At 37.6% G+C, this 20,202-nt stretch overlaps 1 protein-coding gene across 3 annotated transcripts in view; it reads right to left on the reverse strand.

Annotated features, from left to right (window-relative positions):
• The window catches only part of LOC137281480 (filamin-A-like), a 124,849-nt gene that overhangs the window by 54,290 nt on the left and 50,357 nt on the right, over positions 1–20,202 (reverse strand). Inside the window, exons 13-20 of one of the 3 annotated variants that reach the window (XM_067812733.1) lie at positions 17,991–18,074; positions 15,850–15,990; positions 15,007–15,174; positions 13,723–13,869; positions 11,832–11,915; positions 10,849–10,986; positions 10,044–10,211; positions 8,170–8,307 (exon numbers count right to left, since the gene is read on the reverse strand). The exons of 1 other annotated variant lie outside the window; for it this stretch is intronic. In XM_067812733.1, the coding sequence (XP_067668834.1) occupies positions 8,170–8,307; positions 10,044–10,211; positions 10,849–10,986; positions 11,832–11,915; positions 13,723–13,869; positions 15,007–15,174; positions 15,850–15,990; positions 17,991–18,074 (1,068 nt within the window). Of the gene's footprint in view, positions 1–3,270; positions 3,418–3,820; positions 3,995–6,295; positions 6,434–6,980; positions 7,065–8,169; positions 8,308–10,043; positions 10,212–10,848; positions 10,987–11,831; positions 11,916–13,722; positions 13,870–15,006; positions 15,175–15,849; positions 15,991–17,990; positions 18,075–20,202 lie in introns of all 3 variants that reach the window. One more of the 3 variants, XM_067812731.1, reaches the window with a different exon arrangement.

Genomic DNA, 20,202 nt, shown 5'->3' on the forward strand with positions numbered 1-20,202 from the left:
AAAATCAAACATAATTAAAACACATTTATCACTTATTCATGACATATAATATACATTGCTGCTTTTAAAAAAGCAAATAAACACAATTATAAGCGTACAATCGCGATTCAAATGTGCAATATTTTGTACTTGGGCTTACTTCCCCCGAAACGAAGCCCTCGGGAGACCGAACCCAGTCATAGCGGGTGGATATGCACTCAAGTGTAACAATGGCTTCCGATTGGCTGTTTCATTTGCTGATACGCTGAGGGTTCATCGTGTGTACAGAAAGATGATCTTTTTGATGGGCATTTTAGAAGTATAGCGAGTCACAAGAAAGTAAGATTCTTTATGGATAACAAATTCTTTTTGTGTACTTGATGCGTCGTTTCAGTTTGGATTGATATACTGTAGTCAAACAAAATCATATACACGAAATGAAGTCGTTATCCATGAAGAATGTATATAGAGATGTTGGGTTTGGAAAATACATTTTCTCTGAATTTGCGCTCGATCCAATAAAAATCTGCGTGGCTGGAATCTGTCATTCGTCCAAGTACAAAGCAGTACTTGAAACTGACAAGAGTTTGCACCAGTTTCCGTCAGATCCAGTCATCCGAAAGAATGAATGTAGTTTGTTTGCAACCCACAGACATAAAAACATGTCATGTATATCACACGTGCCTAATTACATACTGTGGCAGACACGGGACTCGGGTGCACGAGTCATAAATCCACTTATTTTCTTTATGTCATATTGTCTGATAGGTGTTAAGTTCAAATTGCACGTGGTCAATGATTGAAGCTGTGTATTGCATGTTGTCTTTAGCAGACAGGCAGACAGACATATAGGTGTAAATAAACCAGACACTGAGCTTTCTCTGTGACAGAGACTGCTTACCACAATCAACAAGTTGTTTTACGTAACGAGTAGATTATTTACTTGTTTGTGTACACAACCAAGATTAGACTCCTGCTCACGACCTCAGACGCTGGGCATGCATACTGTTTCAAGCTCCGCGAACCTATTCACTGCGCATGCGTCATGGAAGCAGCGCAGCTGCTGAAACCAGTTTTCCCCCCAGTGCTGGGGGGAATTTAGTAAAACGTTTGAACCCCGATTTCGCGGGCTTTTTTTTCATCGCGTTTTTTTCAACTTTATAGGTTGAATTGGCATTTTTGATGATTTGCTTCGGTAAGTGCATACCGAAAGGTACCAGAATCTGCAAAGTTGTGTTTTACGTTGCATGTGACCTTTAAGTGTTTCAGATTTTTTACTTCCAGAAGATCAGTGAGTGCTCTTTTTACTGTGTTCAGTAATAATCAATCATGTTTCCGTTTCATACAAATCAGACAAGAGACGTGGAACTCATATTTGTCAGAAAGTCTGGCATCTTTCACTAAATATTTCAACCATTACAATTCGCCAGTACAATTTCACTACTAGAAATGGTTAGATATTTGTAGGAATCAAAGACTTAGCAATACAATACTTAATAATTTAGAATCAGTATACAAAACTGGTTGTTTCAGATTGTTAAGTGTTTCTAGGACCCTGGTTCACTTCTACCAAGCACCACAAGACTTACCTAGTCTCCCGGACACCTCCTAGCATTCAATCCTCCACCACAGCAAGGCTCGAGCAAATTAACCCAGCTCCCATGTCTACATATGTATAGCTGGATTGTAGTTACACCATACATACTGTACAAGCAAACATGCAAGTTTCAATACACTACAGGGAGCAACTGGTTTCTTTCACTCCCCATAACATGTTAGGGAGATTGGCATGCAAAGTACATCAAAGTATTCTAAATGATAACCATAGAGAGAACAAAATCTAACTGGTATTTGCAGCCATTTGGAACAAGTGTAACCCCATGATTCTTTTTACAACTATAGTACAGATTAAACCATCAGGACTTAGATTTTCGAAGCTCTCTTAGCGCTAACATAGTCACAAGATAATGTTAATGTATGTCACTTACGACTAGCTTAGCACGAAGAGAGCTTCGAAAAATCTAGGCCAAGGATTATAGACATGTCAATCAAAATGATTATGAATATTTTGTCTGGAGTATATCAATGAATCAGAAATTTTCTAAATGAAAACAGAACTTTTGCAAAATAATTAACACATTTGTCCATAGGACTCACACTGACTGGATGTAGTTTGTAGCAAATATATCAAACAAGCATGTCTTTATTTCACATTTGTCTTCTTAGCTTTCAATATTAAAGCATTTTACAACTACCTTACAAAAAAAAGGTCTGATGATTTTTCAAGTTTTTCATTTTACAATCTTTAAACAACAATTTCCACTCCATAACAGAAATTATGGTGCATAAAAATGGCTACAAAAACAGTTACATTTCGCTCCAATACAACATTCCTTCCAGTAAACAAAACAAAAAATGAAATAATGGGAGTTGAGATACAGTAACCACAAACTGAAGCCAAATGATAAAGAACTAATTGTACATGTAGCTCCATTAAAACAGACACAAACAAGACATTCAAAAAATAAAATCCACTTATTACAACTTTCAGCAAGATTTACTTAAACGTCATGAAAGAAAACAAACTTCACAAAGGAAAAATGAAATTTATTTCACTTGATATTTAACACTTGAACCGTTTAGGATAATCCTCACTTCACTTTAAACTGGTGAGTTTCTCATTGCTTCCCTTTACGTGAAATATACACCAGAAGGACGATGTTATCAATGATGCTATGTACATGAAATAATTGATATGTGTTATACACCAGTCAAGATTACCTATAAGTCAGTTATATGCTACAAACATGAATATATATATCCCTGAGGCTTACTTATCTTCTTTGTATTCATGCCAAATACACATGTTATATAACACCGATTCAGAGTACCTATCAATCTGATATATACATGAAATATATATGCTATTTACACCAGACAGGAGTACCTATCAGTCTGTTATAAGCATGAAATATACATGCTATATACATGTATGTCAGTCTGTAGAACCTATCAATCTGTCATATACATGAAATATACATGCTATATACACCAGGCCTGAGTACCTTTCAATCTGTTATATACATGAAATATACATGCTCTATATACACCAGGCCAGAGTACTTGTCAGTCTGTTATGTACATGAAATATACATTCTATATATACCAGTCCAGAGTATCAGTCAGTTTCTTTTATACATGAAATATACATTCTATATACACCAGTCCGGAGTACCTATCAGTCTGTTATAAGCATGAAATATACAGGCTATATACACCAGGCCGGAGTACCTGTCAGTCTGATATTGAGGTCTGGCAGGGCTGCTCCGGGGGCATTGACAGTGAAATGTGTCTGTCGATGACAAGGGACCAGACTCAGACCTTCCCCTGTGGCAGTGATGTGACTGGCGTCCATGAAGTCCACCAAGAACGGGCTACCTGAGACAGACAATTACATACATCAATAAAGTACAAATTCACACACCCAGGTCAAAGTACATTTAAGCATAACAACAGTTTGCCAAACACAAATGAAATTGAATTTAAAAGATGAAAATCTAGCATACAATTGTACAGTGGTTCACCAAAATAATACTCTGTTACTACAACTACAATCAAGTGAAATTTTTACCACAATGAAATTGATCTAATATTGCTCAAGCAGTTTAAAACCCAAATGATACACTCGTACTATCAATTGAATGATGTTCTGAAGCAAATGAAAACTAAAATGGAGCTTGAAAATTCATGGAAAACAAAATGATAGAACGTAAAAGTTATAAATAGTAAACAATGGGGTATATGCATGTACGAAATTTGTTAAAATTTGTCTGGTATCTACCTGGGATGTGTTCTCCGTTGTATGTAAGAACGGCCTTATGCCGTGTAGCCTCCCTGCCAACAAACGAAACTTCAAACCTCCCCCCACCAAGTGCCCGGGCTTGGTTAGGAATGTTGCGGCCATTAGCAGACACGGCAATTTCTAGAGTGCCTTCGCCAGCAGCTGATGCATCAACTGAAATAGACAAAACTGAACACTGATGCCTTGTCTCACAGTCCTTATAGGACCACTAAACTCAATTTTTTGGTACTCTTTTTATCACTGCACATGAAAGATTTCTGGTTAGTCATAAACGAAACACCACTTTTTTTTTAAAAAACTTGTGGTTAATCAATACCAAGCGCTTAAAAGTTGCTAAAAAGCAGTCTGCTTGTCTCTCGCCCGCAAACAAAACCACAGACAGGTTACGTAACTCTGTCGCCAGAGCCCTACAGTGACATCATAGAAGGAACGATTTCCACTTAAATGTATAGAAAATGTGTAGGAAGCTCGTCATTTTGCTGATTTCTCGACGTCACCAAAGACGTGCTGAATAGTTGTGTTGCCGTCAATTGATCCTTGGGGTTGGGTGATGGTGTCACTATGCACAGATTTCCATCAGACTCCGTAGTTTGTGCTTAAATTGGTTGTTAGTGAGTGCGAAGTGAGTGTTGTGGAAGCCTGTGGTATATACTAAATCGGATGGTTCGCCCCCTACCACGCTTCCAGGATAGAAAATGGAGTTCAAGTTTCATCGAGTTTATAAAATCAAGACTGCTTACTACACGTTGCTGACCAAAAGGATTTTGCACGGATATAACGCTTTCTTCCTCGGAAATGAGGTTGTGGTCAAAGTGACAATATTATCTTAAGTAATATTATATTCAGCCCTTATATTGACCGCTTCCAAGAGTGAAATTGGTTACAATAATGTTATAAGCAATGTCATGTAAAATCCTAATGTCCATCAAGAAAATACATATTTTACTACCAGTAGAAAGTAATTTTGATTTTGTAAAAACAAACTTAAATAGCATTCTTCCTCAGACAGGGCGCCCCCATTTTTGAAAATCGTGAAGTCACGGGCTAAAGTCTGTTAGAATTATTGAGATTATGGTTTGTTCTCATCAAGTTAGAAAATCAAAACTACATATATATGTATTTGAATCATTACCAAAAGGAGTTTGCATGGCACAACCTGTAATATAACCTAAGCGAGGTCGGTGTCGAAGTGAAAATACTGCACGATAAATTTCTTCACTTGCTAAATTTACTTGATTTGTAACGTTCACTCCCCAGTATGTAGACACTTGTCAATATACGTCTTTATACTTGGTCTCATAATCCTAATTACTTTATAATCATACTTGTATGCATTTTGAAACTTAATAAAAAGAAGCGATCTGCGAATGTGTAACAGGAATGTAATATGCAGACATTTCATAGTTTTCCTGTATGAATCATAATTCGAACGCATGCCCTAGTGTATGTTGTCTGCATCATTACACTTCACGACGAAAACAATGATTCTGTTGAAATCTATGACAACTTATTAAAAACAAAAATGCAAATATCAAAATTAAAGTTATAGGAGCAATGTCAGGCTATTGCCCTCTTCGAGGAATGTATCAATCAATATCCACAAAAACAAGTGATATATAATTCATCTGCAGATTTCCCAAGTGATGTGTCTTTTAACAGTCTAATATACGAAAACATGACCTATCCTTTCAGGTTTTTCACACTGCTGCATAGTTTCACTGGTCACCAAAGATACATTTAGTTAGCCAATAATGAGCAATCAATCAATGTATTGGCACTTAATCCTTTTGAAAGAAGGGTGTTGTTTTACATAGACACAGACACAACAGAGTGTGTATTCAGTATAGATTAGTAAATGTACATACATAAATACCACCTTTTGACAAATCCCCCATTTAAGTACCCATAAAACTAATTAATCAATCAGCGTGTTATCGGTTAATCCTTTGATCAATCCAGACAAAAGAAATGCCAAATGGGGGCCTATGTCGGGTAATCTAAGTGACGTTCCCACTAATTATACCTGTTATAAATTCATTAACTGAGCATCAAGTGAATGATGACAAATAACGTGTAGGTTTATACGACCTAACACGGATTACAACCTAGCGACACTAAGTGATTTTGACAGAATCGTCTATGAAAACAAGGGTTGTAACTCGAAAACTAGGCAAAGTAGGAGACAAAACTAAATGATAGTAGATTCTGAAAACATATAGATTTCATTTTTCTCAACAGCTTTCGCGATTTCAGGTTAGTACAATTTCCGGGTGCTATTGAGGATTTGAAGCACGGGAATATTTCATTTGAAACCTCCGGCTGATGCCATGGTTTCCAAATGCATCCCCGTGCTTCAAATACTCAATAACACCCAGAAATTGGTCAACACATGATGTTTATCTCCTAAAAAAACTTTCTTGTTATTGAAATGAAAGACAATTAAATTGTTCCTACCAATAAACTTGGTGGGTGTTCCCACCACCCCTTGTGGAATCTTTGACACTTTGACCAGACTGGGGTCGTAGGTTTTGACGCGGAATGGGCTGCCTTTAATCGGTATTCCGGAGAGGCTTGCCGTTACAATGTATGTACCTGAAGTAATTTGTGACAAAATAAACATGACAAACTTTCACAAAGATCAAAGTTAAATTCAATGCAAGCAGACATCATTTTAGCAAAAGCCTAGAATAAAATGGGAATAGTAAAATTAAACCAATTTTTTTCTTTAATGTAAATATACATGCATATCTGTAGGTAAGATGTTCAGGAAATCAAAATTCAGTACTCTTTACACCTTAAACCCAGCTGACCAAAGCAGCAGAAAAGATTTCTTTCCAAACCAAATCCTGATCCTGTCAATATTGATGTGTATTTACATGAACAAACAAATCATGATACATATCCATAAGTATCATTTCGGCACAATAAAAATCTTCATGAGCAGAAATTCTGTGGTCAAAGGGAGATAACTCTGGCAGATTTAAGTGCTCTGCTTTAAAAGCAGACATTACTGCCAAACTAGCCTTTTCGCATTTACTTTGATCTGTAATATTTAACCAGATTATTTTATCAAAATCTGAACACACGCTGCTGATACAAATATTTCTGTAAATGTTCAAACTGCTGATACAATACATACCGATCTCTCGTGGGGTGTATTCAACTGTGTAGCCATTGGTGCCATTGCCTGATATTCTTGCAGGAACTTGTTGTCCAGACGGTGCTAAAAGTTTGAAAAAGCTCTTTCTTTATGTGAAGAAATAATGATACATATTTTTCATTATTTATTTATTTGTTTCACAAAAAATGTCCGTTTATATTTATTCAATTAGAGTTAAAACTGAAAAATAGCCAGACTAGAAAACCTGGAAAGGAAGGAAAAGAAGGAAGTACCTTGTTCCAGAGGTCAGGATACTCTTGATTATATGTCTATATGTTGTCAAATAGCCGACCGCAACCTGGGCATGCAACATGCAATGGACATGTCTACCAGCGAAACTGACAACCCCTACATAAACAAATCATAAACTAAAACTTGTATAAAAGCTGACTTCACATAAACTTGTACAAAAGCCAACTTAATATAATAAAACGAATGACATTCTCGAAGGCTTAATAACCCTGAAATGCAGACAAAACAAAAACAACGGAAGCAGGACAGCACAAAAACAGTATGAAATGAACTAAAACATGAAACTGCCGACAGACAAGTTGAAATGAACATGAACTCTACATGAGATTTACAACATACAACTTGAGACATGACACCACTGACTTATCAAGATGGGGTGGACAAGGTGATTGTATTACTGAATTAGTCTCAGTAACCTGTTAAGAGTGTTAATAATTTGAACTGACTTCCACACAGCTGTATGAGACTGTAAAATCAACACAATGTTTAAGACAACAATGACACTAAAACAACATGTTTTGTGTATGGCGGACAGGTGCCACAATAAAACAGAGGCAATATACAGGTAGGATTGTCAGGTGTGACACAAGTTAGATCATGTAATATATGTCATGTGTCATGTTAACTGTAAGATGACCAATAAAAGATCAACAACAAACATAATCAGTTCCAGACATTTTATTTCATTCCTCTGAAATAAACAATATATAATATTACCTTACAGATATAATGTTACCTTACAGAGTGATAAAATGATGAGCTCTAAAGGGTAAAAGTACTCTAAATAATAATTTATCAAATATATTGTGTGAGATGATATTATCAAAGAAATTGAAATGTGACTGACCCAACATATCTTTTCTGCTCGTGAAAGTTAGGCTTGACAATACCTGACCTGTAACCTTATATATTTTACCCATGAGCTCCACGGCGACGGAGGCATCAGTGGCGAGAGACCTGATGAGGAAGGTGGACCTTGTCTCTACCGGCTGCAGATTTGGGAGCTCGATGACAGAGGCGCTGAGGTCAACAACGTTGCATGTCAGGGGGGACACTGTCAACATGATCAGGATGCTTCTTAACAAACTCAGACATTCACTCTAGGGCTTTACCTTCTCAAGAACAAACTCAAACATTCACTCTAGGGCTTTACCTTCTCAAGAACAAACTCAAACATTCACTGGAGGGTTTTACCTTCTCAAGAACAAACTCAAACATTCACTCTAGGGCTTTACCTTCTCAAGAAAGTCAAACATTCACTCTAGGGCTTTACCTTCTCAAGAACAAATGTCAAACATTTACTGGAGGGTTTTACCTTCTCAAGAACAAACTCAAACATTCACTGGAGGGTTTTACCTTCTCAAGAACAAACTCAAACATTCACTCTAGGGTTTTACCTTCTCAAGAACAAACTCAAACATTTACTGCAGGGTTTTACCTTCTCAAGAACAAACTCAAACATTCACTCTAGGGCTTTACCTTCTAAAGAACAAATGTCAAACATTTACTGGAGGGTTTTACCTTCTCAAGAACAAACTCAAACATTCACTCTAGGGCTTTACATTCTCAAGAACAAACTCAAACATTCACTCTAGGGTTTTACCTTCTCAAGAACAAATGTCAAACATTTACTGGAGGGTTTTACCTTCTCAAGAACAAACTCAAACAATCACTCTAGGAATTTACCTTCTCAAGAACAAACTCAAACATTCACTGCAAGGCTTTACCTTCTCAAGATTAAACTCAAACATTCACTCTAGGGCATTACCTTCTCAAGAACAAACTCAAACATTCACTCTAGGGCTTTACCTTGTCATGAACGAACTAAAACTTTCACTGTAGGGCTTTATCTTCTCAACGACAAGCTCACACATTCATTGGAGGGTTTTACCTTCTCAAGAACAAACTCAAACAATCACTCTAGGACTTTACCTTCTCAAGAACAAACTCAAACATTCACTGCAAGGCTTTACCTTCTCAAGATTAAACTCAAACATTCACTCTAGGGCTTTACCTTCTCAAGAACAAATGTCAAACATTTACTGGAGGGTTTTACCTTCTCAAGAACAAACTCAAACAATCACTCTAGGACTTTACCTTCTCAAGAACAAACTCAAACATTCACTGCAAGGCTTTACCTTCTCAAGATTAAACTCAAACATTCACTCTAGGGCATTACCTTCTCAAGAACAAACTCAAACATTCACTCTAGGGCTTTACCTTGTCATGAACGAACTAAAACTTTCACTGTAGGGCTTTATCTTCTCAACGACAAGCTCACACATTCATTGGAGGGTTTTACCTTCTCAAGAACAAACTCAAACAATCACTCTAGGGCTTTACCTTCTCAAGAACAAACTCAAACATTCACTGTAAGGCTTTACCTTGTCAAGATTAAACTCAAACATTCACTCTAGGGCATTACCTTCTCAAGAACAAACTCAAACATTCACTCTAGGGCTTTACCTTGTCATGAACGAACTAAAACTTTCACTGTAGGGCTTTATCTTCTCAACGACAAGCTCACACATTCATTGGAGGGTTTTACCTTCTCAAGAACAAACTCATGTCCATTAAACTAGTCTGACACTGATTTATTAGTAATACAAGCTACCTCGCTTTTGCTGGTGTTGCCGTTTGATTGGATGGTAATCTAATAATTCTTGATAGCCAGGAACTGCACCAGGTTGAAATGTGTTTTTAATAACAAAAGAGCCCAAGAGATATAAAGTATACCAATGCGAAACCTTCGTTGTGTTTGGCAAACATACAACTGGCATAAGTACTCACTTGGCAGAGGTTCATCATTAAAGCTGATGTCGACAGTCTGCACTCCGGGCTCCACAGGAATGAAGGAGATTCTGTACACTCCCGACTGTACCATCTCCACATCGTTTGGGAGGTTTCCATTGTTTACCATTATCTGAAGCTGGCCTTCTCCAGCTTGACTCACATCAACTGAACAACAGGAAGTGGATGGAATGATGACAAACATAGACAAATTTGTAATAATTATGAATGCCTTATTAATTAGATGAAATAAATGATCATCACAAACATCTTTTCTTTGTCATCGTTTTTTTCGAAAATTGAAAAAATACCTTTTGAAAACAGAACCAGTACGCATAAAGTTAACACTTCATTGATGCATAACCTCTTAATTAATAATACACTTTCAAAAGAATACGGTATTACTATTTTTATATGAGGCCCTTTCATGTTTTTGCAGCCCTTTTTCCTTTGTCCGTTATTCAGCCCTTTTGACCTGATCCCATCTAGATCACATACATTGTGTACTCTCGTGATGAGTGTGCTTGGAGTGTTTGGTTAGTCAGTAAACATTATTTCACCTTGCAGAACCAATAATCGTTGTCAAAGAATTTCGTTTTCTTTTAATCAATGCAGGAGTGCATTCAGAGATGACATGTATTCCAATTCTTTCATCATTCAAAAGAGGTCTCTTGGTTTTATTTAAACATGACAAAAATATTAATGCACAAGATCATCAATGTCTAAAAATACCTAAACACTTAATATGTCAACAACATAGTACAGTCTACCATGTTAGTATTCATATCAAAAGCATGAAACTCACTTGAGAATACGATTGGTTGTGACACAAATCCGTCGGGCAGATCTGTCACAGTAATGGCTGATGTGTCGTATGTCTTCACAATATACGGGCTGTCTGCTATCTCAGTGCCATTGCATAAAACTCGTAGAGTGTGGTCCCCTGGGTACAGAGAGTGAGACTGAATATATGTTCTATAATGCTGTATGAATCATAATGTCATAAGCTGTCATATGCTGAAGTTGTAACATTTCAAAGTAATCTGCTATATGCTAAGGTTGCAAAGTGTGCTGGAAATGTAACACCTCAAACTAACAGAGATGCCCACCCAAAACTGTTGCAAATAGTAGTTTCAAAGCTCAAAATTTGTAGTTTGACCATAAAATTAGTAGTCAACTAAATAAACAAAATCATAATGGATTCTGAGAAAAAATGAATGATATTACGGACATGTGGTTGAATTAACTAAATGTGTCAAATCTCGTAAAATTTCGTAGGATTTTTAGTAGAATCGTATTGGTGTAGTTTAAAGTTAAACTTCACAGCGACTACGATAAAATCATAGAAGTTGGCATCTCTGAATTAATCTGTTACATGCCGAGTTGTAACAGCTCAAATTACTGATCTGCAGTGCAAGGGTAGTATGACAAAATCATAGTGGTTCAATAAATGATCTTTCAACAGAATCACAGGAAAATAGGAGTGAGCGAGTATGGTTTTACACCACTTATAGCAATAATCCAGCAACATAATTGTGAGGGACACCGTAAATGGGCTTCACAAATAGTAGTGGCCCATATGTGGTAATCAAACCTAGGTCTTCAGTGTAAGGAACAAACACTTTAACAACTGTTCTACCTCACCTCTTTTAACACTGATACCACCCCCTTATTAAGAAGTGTTAACTACTGACCTGTTGCCAAATTCTATATTTTCAGACTTCAGTTTCATCAGTTTAATGAGACGCTAAATTCGTTTAATAAAGACCATTTCTAGGATGTACTCACCGACCACAGTTGGGAAGTACTCAGCCACCAAAACCCCGCCACTGTCCGAACCAAGGTCACATGGTACTGTGTCTCCATTAGGTGCTGGGTCACAAAGATGGCCGATTAACATGAGCACTATTAGCCAGCATCAACATGTCAGTATCATACAGTGAAGGACAAGCTGGAATGTTAGAGGTCTCTACTCTACAGTGATTAACACTAGTGAAATAAACACTACATTATACATCAGGGAATATAATGCTATATCAGTCTGTACATTGTGCTACGGTTAAATATGTTTAGAACTGCAATGGATGTGCAGCTGACGAAGGTGCCGAGTGTGTAATGAGCATGTGCTGTCAAGTTATCAGCATATGAGGTTACCATCCACCTGATGAAATGTACAATTGAATGACACATGTCAGGTGTGTGTTTCACAAAAGAAGCCAGCGTGACACCTGTAACCACAAGCGCTTCTCACCTGCAGCAGCGTGAACACCTTGGATGTTCCAACACGCTAAGGATTGAAAAAGTCGTCTCAGATGTAAAATTTGACATGCCTGTCAATAATGAGGTCAAGATCATGGCAGCTTTCTGCTCCACCTCTCCATGAAACTGTCAACAGCATCATGTGAAGAGGGCAGGAATCTCCAGGACAGTTTATTAAAAGGACGTTCGCTGCTACATTGAAATTAACATGTTTTAAGTACTGAACGCACTACAGTACTGTACACTCCTACAAAAATGATGACACTCTGAGGTACAGTACAAGTAGGCAACGGATATTCCAAGCATGAAACTGATGAAATACCATGGTCCAGTAAACAATAGTGATGAACATTCCTACAATGAAACTGACAATGCATCTGTATACAGTGATAGACTGTAACGGACATTCCTATCGTGAAATGAACATGATGTGATGGTTGAAATAAACACAGGAACCAAATGCTGTCTTATCTTTGTATGTTTCTTTAATTGCTCAAATGTGAATATGTAAAACATGCATGTGTGTGTTTTGAAGTACGCTTGGACATGTCATGTATGCAAAATGTTCTGATTTGTAATTAGATGGGATTAATAACACAATGTTAATGTTATTAACTGTTATCAACACTGAAGCATACACAACACAACACAGAAAGCACTATAACATGTACCACTTCAAAGAATGCCATTAGGCTAACTGTTTCTAATTCCACACAAAAATATACTACTTCAAAACAACAAGCATGACAAATGCCAACATTTATATGAGTTCCATAACTAGAATATTCATTATTGAACCTTCGTGCTTTTTAGTTAGCTAACAAGTATCATGCAAAAAACATGCTCAAATAAAATGCATGTGAGAGAAAAACAAACACAATCACAGAATACCCTAGTTAAGTACGCCACCACTATCGTAAGAAGGGAGACAACACTACCACTCCAGTCACCAGTCTGAGTTTCAGAACAAGTTTATTTTCCCAATCCCAGAAAGGAAAAATCAACACCATGCAGCTAGATATCTTTATTGATTTAAATGCATGCAAGAGATTACAATGAGTAACTACATAAACAAGCCATGCCTATTAAAACTGTGGAGTTTGAGCCACATAAAATCTGCTCATTCCAAACATATTCTCCAAACAAAGTATGTACGTTTTCTTGGGAATAATAAAAGAAATAATACATTCATACTACATTCTCAGCACATTGACGATATAAAGCATTTTCCTTAAAACTGATAAATATCTGTTTATAATTACATTTAAAAATCAAATATTTCAGCAATTACCAAACAAATATATCATACTGTAACACACAAAATAGGATTTCCAACACAATTTCTGTGCAGTGAAATTAAAGCCCACAAGAAAATTTCCGAGTGATATCCCCACCCTGCTTCCATCACCATGGCATTTACCTTTGATAAGCACCTCTATGCAACTGATATTGATGTCACTAGTATGGATGTTGAAAGAAGCCTCAGTGTTGATGGGCACTCGGTCCAGTCCCTCGCCTGAGACTGTGATGCTGTGGGGGTCGATGATATTCACAGTCCAGGGGCTGTCTGGAAACCAGCAGAGAATGACAGATTGCATGACAGAGGAGACAGGAGAAAGACGGGTGGTACGTACGACTCTGACAGGTAGCAAAAATCAGACTCGAGTACCTGGGATATAAAACCCAACCTGGACTCAAGTACCCAAGCTACATGTGTCTCTTTTATGTAGTTTTCAGTAGAATTTCACACAAGAACACAGTACTTATAAGTTATAACATCTGTGTTGAATTGAAAACACACACAAAATCTTTCCACAAAACGTGTAGCGTTGTTTTGACAAAACACAAACCTACATCACAGACATATTTGACTAGCATCAGTCTATGCAGGGCCACATTACCCAACTGACCACTGGCAAACAGCCCAAAACAGAAACCAGTTCAGGTGATGTATAGTACCACATGTCAAATGTGAATTTCTGAGACAAAACTGCGCTTTGTAACAAGGAATAATTTCCACATCAGCAGTTAACAATACTATCAGAGTTGTACATGTTGATTAACATATGAGATTTGAAAACTACAAATTCAATAATGTGATGATAATTTTAACAGAAAACTTTGTCTTGAACAAAAATAAATAAATCAAACTAGCACCATAATCCAATTTGTTTAACAATAGATATCCATTTCATTAAATTGTCAAAAAATCAACACTGACACAAATTGTCAAAAAATCAATGCTGACACAATCTAAATGGGAAACTCATGTCTCTTAAGTAACAACAAATAATTAAAATCAAAACAACTATAACTCAATGAGTGTGAGTGTCTTGTATGTTTTGAGCTTTGTTCAGCCGTAACCCCTAAAATATCGCTTCATCGTTGTGGCTTGCTTTTCGTCTGGATTTGGGGAAGAATCATCCACAGTGACAGACCCGTGTTTCACGTTAAGATGTATTTTCATTGATATTGTTGAACTCCCTCCCTGTCACTTTTGAAAAAAAATGTACCCAAGAAACATTTCATTTTTTATGCAGGCTTATCACCCTGTGGTCTGGTACAAATATGGGCAATTTTCATTCACTGATTTGACTCATTTCCAGGTTTTAAAGGCATTCAAGTATTTGGATTTCAACGTTCCCAGTCATTAAACCACTCCCTCTGAATTCCTCACAGCAGCCCAACACTCCATGTTCCTCACCTTCCACAGCAGCATCGTTGAATGTCATCTCTATGACATGTGGCTTGGTACTCTCAGGGAAGAAGGAGGCCTTGAACTGGTGGTTACCTCGGTTCTCCACGCTGCAGGCTACACGACCCTCGTTCACGCGGATCTCGATGTTCCCTGAACCCGCTCGAGATGCATCAACTACAACAGGATTGATCTGTTTTACACACAACTCTTTACAGGTGAGCGAATTCAGTTTGATATTACATTTATAATTCCACTAATATCAGAGTACATGGGCACTTTCTACACACAGTTTAGACTGGTAACAAGAGTATTTCACCTTCATCAAGGCACAATAACATACATGAAGCAGGCACTGCATTAGTATCCTGATTTAAACCACAAGTATGGATATTCTGATGTATCAATGTTGCATGTACTAGTTGCATGGATACGTGCGGTGTATAAATATCCTATAATAATAACAACAAAATCTTGGATACAAATCCATGAACAGCAGATCCTGCTCTGACTATGGAAATTAACTCTGCATTCTGCGGAAACTTAAATGACTGAACCATCTGTTAACATTTACAACTTTAACTTTTGGCATTTACGAACAAACACTCATGTCACCAATACCCAGTTTTTAAAATATGGAAAGGCAAAGGTCTCCCTTTTTTTAGATGTCATCATCCAATCAGATTCAAGCATTCACACAAAGGCTGAGAGGCTACTGTATGTTTTGGGATGTAAAACAGGGTATTCGTGTCACCAGTCTCAGATTGGTCTTTTTGCCTTCTAAATTGTGTCATCCAGTAGGATTGAAGCATTCACTCAAATTTGTTTAACAATAGATATATTTGTACTCACTATCAAATGTGACTGCATTGCCAGGAATTGCATACTGTGGCATCTCTGACACAATCACCTTGCCCACATCGTACACCTTACAGGTGAAAGGACTGCCCTGCAGCTCCTCGCCGTAGTAGCTGATACTCACCTCGAAGTCTCCTGCGAATAAGACAGCCATGACAATTTTAAAAGATCACACATTTTCACAAGCATAATTCAAATTCTCACAGATTAGTAAATTTCTTTCTTTGAGTCGTTGAGAGTATTTACTATATCAGTATTTCCCTCAAATATACTGGAGCAGACCGTACGCTAGTCAGACAGCTACCAGCAATCAGATCAACCATCTAAACATACAGTTCCCGGTATTCAGACTTTCCTTAGCTAGTCACACATGCTACCAGCAATCAGACATCAACCATCTAAACATACAGTTCAAGCTTTCCTTAGCTGGCCAGACAGCTACAAGCAAACACACATCAGACAGATACCAGTAATCAGACATCTAATCATACAATTCCCAGCAATTTGTTAGCCAATCAGACATCCATTCACCAATCAGACAGCTACCAGCAATCGGACATCCATTAGCCCATCAGAAAACTACCATCAGTTCGACATTCACTAGCCAATCAATTAGCAATCAAACATCAGACAGATACCAGCAATCAGACACCAGACAGCTACCAGCAATCAGACATCAGACAGCTTCAAGTGAATCAGACATTAATTGGCCAATCAGTCAACTGTACCAGTCAGATCAGACAGCAACAGGCAATCAGACACTCGTCTGACATCAGGCGAGTGAATTGGTTTGGTTTTAATGACCAAACACTCCAACCATGAGGCTATTCTGCCATCCAACAAAATGTCCAAGTGGCCAGATAGCCTAGTGGTTAAAGTGTTCAACCATCACGCCAAAGACATGGGTTCAATAAACCATATATAAACCATATACAGTGAAACCCTGTTAGCCTAGACTCCGATAATCTGATTTTTGCCGCCTGGAAGATTTCAGCTTGTTACCAATCTATCCCTATTTAATTTGCCTTGAAAAACAGTAAATGTGGTTTCTGGAACCAGATGTTAAGTAGCTCTAACTATTTAGTAAAACAAAGAGTAAATTTATTTTACTAACCTCAATCAACGGGAACTAAAAACACTTGTTGACATGCAGTTGACACAATGAACTCTTGTTAACTTTTTAGAAATGTCTATTAAGGGTTGTTGTTTTAATTTGAAAAAAGCTCCTGACAGAAGTCTGTGTGAGATATCACCACAATACAAATGCATGGATGACAATTGAGCTGTTTTGCTATTGGTTGAAGTACAGACAGATGCAGTCATTTCGACTTGAAGTGATTTGCTTCTTGACAACGCTGCAAGTCACAAGTATGCTTCGCTAACACTTTTCAAAGTGCGACCTTAGATTTTTTGACATCACAAACCGCATGTCACATTCAACCGATGGGTGCAGGTATAATTTGGATATTCAAGGCATACTACAGGAGATCAAATGAAGAAAAGGATTACCTAGAAAGTCTAGTGATACATTTTGAGACACTCCGTAAAATTACTGATGTGATGAATTCAATGACGAAGGTAAAACGAACACAAACAACCATGAAAGCCATTTTGCTATGATTATGTTTTATCATTGAGCTTGCTATTCATTTTTTATAAGCAACTGATTCAGTAGTCCGGATGATTTGCAATCCGGATGAATTTGCTGAGAAACTCAACCATCTGGATTAACGAGGCCTCACTGAACATGGGTATTATATATTAACCCCATTTCTGGAGTCCCCTGCCATGACATTGCTGGAATATTGATAAAAGCAACCTAATACAACATTCACTTACTTTTTGCAAGTAGTCTGGTGTTTGGTTGTTTAACACCGCACTCTGCAATATTCCAGCAGTATGGCGGTGGTCTGTACATAAATAGTCTGGACCACACAATCCAGTGATCAACAGAATGACCATCCATCTACACAAGTAGTATAATGGCATCAATGTCGACCAGGTCAGCAAGCCTGACCACTCAATCCCAACAATCCAGTTAGTCGCCTCTTACAACAAGCATGGTTACTGTAGACCAGTTCCTAGCCAGATTTTCATGGATCTAGGTATCTCCACTGAGATGACAAAGTCCCCACCTGTTTCTGTTGGCGTGTACTCCACCACAGAATCATCATCACCTCGCTGTACAAGTTTTGATGCTACTTTCTTTCCTGATGGAGCTGAAAGAAATGTTAGCCCTAAAATAAAATCTTAAAACATCAATACACCATTCTCAACTACACAAACCCCTGATCATTTATACAGCTACCAAGATCACCATTTCTTAACACAAACTGCACCAAAGAAGTTTCCCCAAGTAGACAGCACAGTGTGAACAACCCACGTGAAACTTTAACTCATGCAGTTTGAGTGACCTGTGACAGTGAAATGTACATGAAATAGCTCCCAGTTGTCTGTCTCATGCAGCATGCAACTGTGGGACATGGACACGCCTGGAGTTGAAACATACATCCTAACCTGCTCACTATATCATACATGACTACATCACATGGGAAGGCAAAAAGAGGATCTGAAGGAGCTTAAATACAGCAGGATAAATTATTAAAATGGGAAAATTGAGAAAATATTAATAATGGGGAAGGGGGTGTAATTGAAAAAGCAGTATCCTGACTAACTCCACATTGTGTACAATTATTCTGAAAACATCACACTTTAATTATCGAAAATATACCTGATATGAACAATTATCTTACAATTAACATACATTTAACACAAAAAACCCCAAATCCAGTTAAACAAACATCTATACTACATTTAATGTATATATCCCCAAAACCTGTCAAAACTTACCTGAACTATGTAATGAGAACATCAAGGGGTTACCATGGTTACAGTTAAGGTTGATGTGAGGTAGGAAAGGGTCCACATGCCAGCCAGGTAAATAGACTCGACAAGCGCAAACCATCAGATGTCAATCAAGTTCGACACGGACATTAGGAAAAGATTTGCTAAGTGGTTACGGCGCGATTACTGGCAATATTAGCCACTTGGAAGCTGAGATACATGACACACTCTTACATGGAAAAGGTTATCGGATAATAATAAAAAAAATATTACAAAGGCTTAGGTAAGCAATAATTTGAAAAAGAAAAACCATTCTCCACTGGTTGAAATGAAATCTGTTGAAAAATTTCTCACAGTGCTGAAACCTCATTTCTGAAGAAATGTCAAACATTTTTAACATACTGGATCAAAACATTCACTGTAATAAAAAACATACACAACTGTGTGCAATGTACAATATCTCTCCATGTAACGTACAACATCTCTCCATGTAACATACAACATCTCTCCACGTGATATACACAATTTACACATAGATCAACTTAACAGCTTTCACGAGTCATTCATCTCACAGTGCATGACAAATACAAATTCTATCTTCCTCTTGTAGTTTCTGTAATCTTCATCTGTGCATCTCCACTTGATTGCCAGGTGTTGAAATGTACCTGCTTCATCCTTGCTGTGTGTGTAGATTCAGACGAGGACGAGACATCCAACACTGCATTTCCATGTGTATGTAATACATGTTTTTTCCCATGTTAAAACAACACAGTACGTTACAAATCTGTAGATACATAAAGTAACTATCCACAAGTCATCATGTCATCAGCGTCACATGTATGACATGGATGACAGTGATGGAGACAAGGACAATTCATGTGATACATCATGTCATATTGAGTAACTAAATACGTAAATGTATACATGAACTGTACTCACACAAAGTCGTCACACTGGTATACATATTCCAAAACTTACCCGTGAAGTGTTTGTTCCACTAAACATGGATAATGTTGTATTTATAATTACATATATATCATGTCCATTTGCTATGTACAAGCAGTATCACCCAATACAACACACCAGGAAGCTAAACCAGCTGCAATACCTACCCATGTCATATCATACCGATTTCTACCCAACACACTTTATGTTTCTTCTCTCCGAAGCATCTGCTATGTACATATGTCTATAGCCGTCACACACATAAAGCACTAGGACTAACCACATGGCATGCGGTATAATGCACCTGTCAATCATGCTACGTTTCAAGGTGTACATGAACCAGCTGCCAATCATACCAAGTCTCAGGAGCATGAACCACTCACAACCACATTGATATGCCACTTACATCAACAGCATCCGAGGAGACGGACATGCATTGCACATGCACCGTAGATAGGTCTGCGTAAGTTTCTAGGGGTTGCAGGTGAGAGGTTAGAGATTGCAGGGAGCATGCAGGTCGTTAGTGCAGGTAAGTTGGGTAACGTGCAACATGCAATA

The sequence above is a fragment of the Haliotis asinina genome, chromosome 4 (assembly GCF_037392515.1).
Source record: "Haliotis asinina isolate JCU_RB_2024 chromosome 4, JCU_Hal_asi_v2, whole genome shotgun sequence".
Classification (NCBI taxonomy): Eukaryota; Metazoa; Mollusca; class Gastropoda; order Lepetellida; family Haliotidae; genus Haliotis; species Haliotis asinina.